Source organism: Gavialis gangeticus, unplaced genomic scaffold, assembly GCF_001723915.1.
Source record: "Gavialis gangeticus isolate Ggan-Ray unplaced genomic scaffold, GavGan_comp1, whole genome shotgun sequence".
Taxonomy (NCBI): Eukaryota; Metazoa; Chordata; order Crocodylia; family Gavialidae; genus Gavialis; species Gavialis gangeticus.
Window position 1 is genome coordinate 31,020,628 of NW_017729008.1, and position 4,547 is coordinate 31,025,174.

The 4,547-nt window shown below is 46.2% G+C and overlaps 1 protein-coding gene across 4 annotated transcripts in view; it reads left to right on the plus strand.

Annotated features, from left to right (window-relative positions):
* The window catches only part of FRMD4A (FERM domain containing 4A), a 379,383-nt gene that overhangs the window by 275,624 nt on the left and 99,212 nt on the right, over positions 1–4,547 (plus strand). For all 4 annotated transcript variants that reach the window (XM_019509538.1, XM_019509536.1, XM_019509535.1 and 1 more), the window contains exon 7: positions 3,309–3,331. In XM_019509538.1, the coding sequence (XP_019365083.1) occupies positions 3,309–3,331 (23 nt within the window). The remainder of the gene's footprint in view (positions 1–3,308; positions 3,332–4,547) is intronic.

Here is a 4,547-nt window from a genome sequence, read left to right on the forward strand (position 1 = left end):
GTGACAAAGTGGGTTTTTTGTTTTGGTTTGGTTTTTTTCAAGCAATGATTGTCGTGGGAGAAGAGCAAAGATAATTGTCAGCTGACTCTTTTTTCCCCTCTTGTCAGTAGTTTTTAGTCTTTTCCCAGTCAACCGTGAGTCTACAGTCCTAAAGGATCCATGTGGAACAGCTAAGCCATTTCATCAGAAGGTGTTAATAAATAGACATTGCACTTCTATAGGGCTTTTCATCTTACAGAAGCAATTAGTGCAAAGGGGTTTCAACCTTCATTATATAACAGGAGAGAGAGAGAGAGAGAGAGAACAATTAAAAGCACATTGCAATAATTGCATATTGGCCTGCGGGGTGAATACACATCAAACAGTAAACTCATTGTAGAAATTAGCAGTAGTGATATTAACCTATTGCCTGTACATCCTAATGAATACCTGAAGCAATCAGTGACATATATATGCAAGCCAAAGCCAGATAGGCCACTGTAACCCCTGATTGCTGTGGTCTTAACGCTTGACCATCTCAGACAAACACAGGGAGCACATCTACATGAGATGTTTACTGTACAGTTGCCTAATTAACTGTGCAGTAAATGTCTCAGCATCTGCAAGTTTGCCCCTATTATGATGCACAAAACTAATAAACTCAGCAGTAGGGTAGGACTTGTAAATACAAGCCCTACCCTGCTGCGGATTTTTTCCATAAGCAGCAGCGCACGTGTAGACACTGAGCCAGCTGGCTGGGGCACAAGGGTGCTTCAGTGTGGAGGCTGCTTGCCGGCCCACCCTTGTGCCCCAGCCACCCCCTCCATAGCACATTGGGCCTGGCTGGAGCAGCCCCAGGCTGGCAAGCTGACCCCCAGGCCTCCTGCCACCTGGGGCTACTGAAACCCAGCTCAATGTGCTGTGGTTCGGGTACATGTGTAAACAGTGCACCCAGGAGCTTTCTGGGAACAATGAACTGCAAAGCAGTGAGCTCCACAGTAAATTGCTGTGCGTTAATGGCTCATGTAGATGTGCCCAGGATGGCATACATATTGAGGCAGTAGTTTCATAGATTTCATAGACATTAGGGCTGGAAGGGACCTCATAAGTTGATTGGGTCCAGCCCCCTGCCCAAGGGGCAGGAAGTCAGCTAGGGTCAAAGGATCCCAGCATGATAAGCATCCAAAGGTTTCTTTAAAGTGTCCAGAGTAGGTGCCTGCACCACCTCTGGAGGCAGTCTATTCCAGGCCTTGGGGGTTCGACAGTAAAGCAGTTTTGCCTTATGTCCAGACTAAAATGGTCTTGCAGAAATTTGTGACCATTGGACCTTGTCATTCCTTGGTTTGTGACCATTGGACCTTGTCATCCCTTGGGGTGCTCTGGTGAACAAGCGTTCCCCCAGATCCTGATGCATACCCTTTATGTACTTATAGGCTGCCACCAAGTCACCCCTGAGTTTGCGCTTCTCCAGGCTGAAAAGTCCCATAGCTCACAGCCGTTTTTCATCGGACCTGTTCTCTTGCCCTCTGATCAAGTGTTTGGCTCTCCTCTGGCCTCTCTCAAGCTTCTCCACATCCTTCCTGAATTGTGGTGCCCAGAACCGGATGCAGTACTCAGCTGTGGCCTCACCAAGGCCCAGTACAGCGGGAGGATGACATCCAGGGTCTTGTTTGAGATGTATAAGTAGATGCAGGCCAGAGTTTTGTTTGCTTGGCCAGCTGGGGTATCACATTGATGGCTCATATTCATCTTGTGGTCAGTCATGACCCCCAAGTCTCTTTTGGCCATGATGCTAGTAAATGTAGCACTGCCAAGCCTATAAGTGTGGTGTGGGGCTTTTTCCCCCCCTGAGGTGGAGCACCTTGCATTTCTCCATATTGAATGCCATCAGGTTTTCATCCGCCCGCCTTGCAAGCCTATTGAGGTCAGCCTGGATCACCAGCCTATCCTCAAGTGTGGGCACTCTTCCCCAAAGTTTGGTGTTGTCAGCAAACTTGGCCAGTCCACTTCTGACACCAGAGTCCAGATCATTCATAAAGACACTGAAGAGGACAGGTCCGAGAACAGAGCCTTGGGGGACACCACTGGTCACTGATTCGGTTCCATCAACTACCAGTCTCTGGGTCCGACCTCAGAGCCAGTTCCCCAGCCATTGGACTGTAATGTAGTCGAGGCCATAGTTGCCCAATTTTTTCCATGAGGACATCATGGGACACCGGGTCAAAGGCTTTTTTAAAGTCCAAATATATGATATCAACCTCTTCCCTTTTGTCCAGGTGATACATCAGGAATGAGATTGGTCAGGCAAGACCTACCCACAACAAACCCATGCTGGCTGTCCCTCAGGATGTTGCCTTCTATTAGCCTGTCAAGAATGGTTTCTTTGATCATTTTTTCCAAGATCTTCTCAGGGATTGAGGTCAAACTGATGGGCCTGTAGTTTCCCAGATCTTCTTTCCTCCCTTTCTTGAAGATAGGCACCACATTGGCCCTCTTCCAATCTTCACGTACTTCGCCCAAGCGCCATGGTTCTCAAATATCCCTGCCAGTGGCCAGGATAGTGCTAGTTGGAAGTAGGCCTTAATGAAATCAGTCAAGACAGATCCTTCCTTTGGTCTGTGTAGCCAGGATATAATTATTACAACCTCGGTGAGAGGCTGCACAGCAAAGTGGATACGTTATCACCCAAGTGCATGCGGTACCCGCACTCTAGCTTGTAGCCCCAGCTGACTCTATAGCCAGGTACCTCTAAATTAAAACACCACCATGCTTAGACTATAAGGTTTTGTGTGTGGACATAAGGCAAATTAGGAACGACACTGGATTAAGAAGCTCCAGCACTGACCAGATGCAAGTTAGTTTACTGTGTATATATTACACAGTGTCTCAAACACTTAGGTCAAAAGGACAGAAATGTGAGGAGAACACTGCATCCATCAGGAAGTAGAGGCAGGAATGCAAAATCCATCCTCAGGCTGGAATCAAGTATCAAGGGGTTTTTAATGACCTTAAATCACCTAGACTTTGGGCATCTTCTAGCACTGCATGACCCTAACACAGTGCTGATGGCCTGGTGTAGCACACAGTGGAAAGAGCACACTGGCTAATTCACTAGCACCTATGACAGGAGAGGGGAGTCTGCTCAAGTTCTAGCCCTGTTGAATTTTCTCTGCTGTAATATGTACAGCACCCCGACTTCATTTAAAGGTCTGCTACTGAAAATACCAGTGAACTCCATTAGGAAATGCTTGAAGCTTGAACATTAAAGATTGCACATTGATTTACATGTGTGGATTTTAATGATAAATATTTTTCCCATCATTTTACAGGAAGCGAAAGGAGACTTCTCAAGGTGAGCTGGTTTGCAGTTCTTTCTGTGGCATGATTTGTTCTAAAAATGGAGTCAACTGCGTGCACTAGAGAAGCAACGTGGCTCCGCTTGTAACTACACAGCAATGGGAATACTTCATGGGGTCGCTAGCCTAGACATGCTGTTTCCTGAACTCATTTATCCCCCAAATACAGACTTTGACTGGACCTCATATGGAAAACAGCATTGTTTGTGATTACATTGTTCCTGCATGTCTTAATGTGCTTGTGAAGTTCAGGAAATGGAGTAGTATGCAGAAGGAAATTACTACGGAAATGACTCAACAATCACTGTTGTAATAACACACATCCAACAAGGGGTGATGTTAAAAATCTGTCACTGGCTGGCCTTCCGGTTTGAACTCAGGCCCAGGTTTTTCAGAGACAGGCTTTGAGCTTGGGTGCTACGGTTTGGTGGCACCTCAAGTTTTGACAGCCCTTGAACCTGACAGTGAGGAATGTTATATTGTTCAAGGGAGTGGCAAGGCTAGCTTGCTCTGGGGACCGTTAATGGACCATGCAACATTTTAAAGTCAGCAGGGTAGATCAGAGATAGATCAGTGGAGACCTACGGTCATTATCACGTGAGGTCCATGTAGAGTTCATGGGTGTCCTCACTCTGATACTCAGTAGGAGCATGCCTGTGTTAAAAATGCACATGTAGCATGTGTTACTTTAGTTAAACCTGGGCCAGATTTAACTGGAGAACCACCATCTCCCTTGCAGTTAGTCCAAGATGATAAACCAGTGAATGAATAGGTAAGGGGGCTGATCTGCCTTTTCAGCTCCTTGTGATGGTCCCTCCAGTCAAGGTTGAGGTTCACTGGTGCATGATACAGGGAATCTCTCGGGTGCCATAGAAGGTAATGAATACACAGAAGACCAGATAGAAGACTCCCTTTTCCAGGTCTGGGAGTGTAGGGCTTTAACCAACACTGAAATGTAATTATGGTTTAACAGTAAAAAATGTCCTGTGCAACATAAACACAGTAACCTCACCCTGCAGATATCTGGAATGTGGTGATGTTGCAAGGTTACATTCAATAAAAGGAAGCTCTGGTTCTTTCCTATTATTTTTCCGTGCCCAAACTGACTTGCAAAATCCTGACATGTTTGGGGCAAAGAGACACAAGCCCAATCTTGCTTTGTTTCTTAACCATTCAGAGTAGCTTCGTTATCAGCCAGGCTGGTTAGTTGAG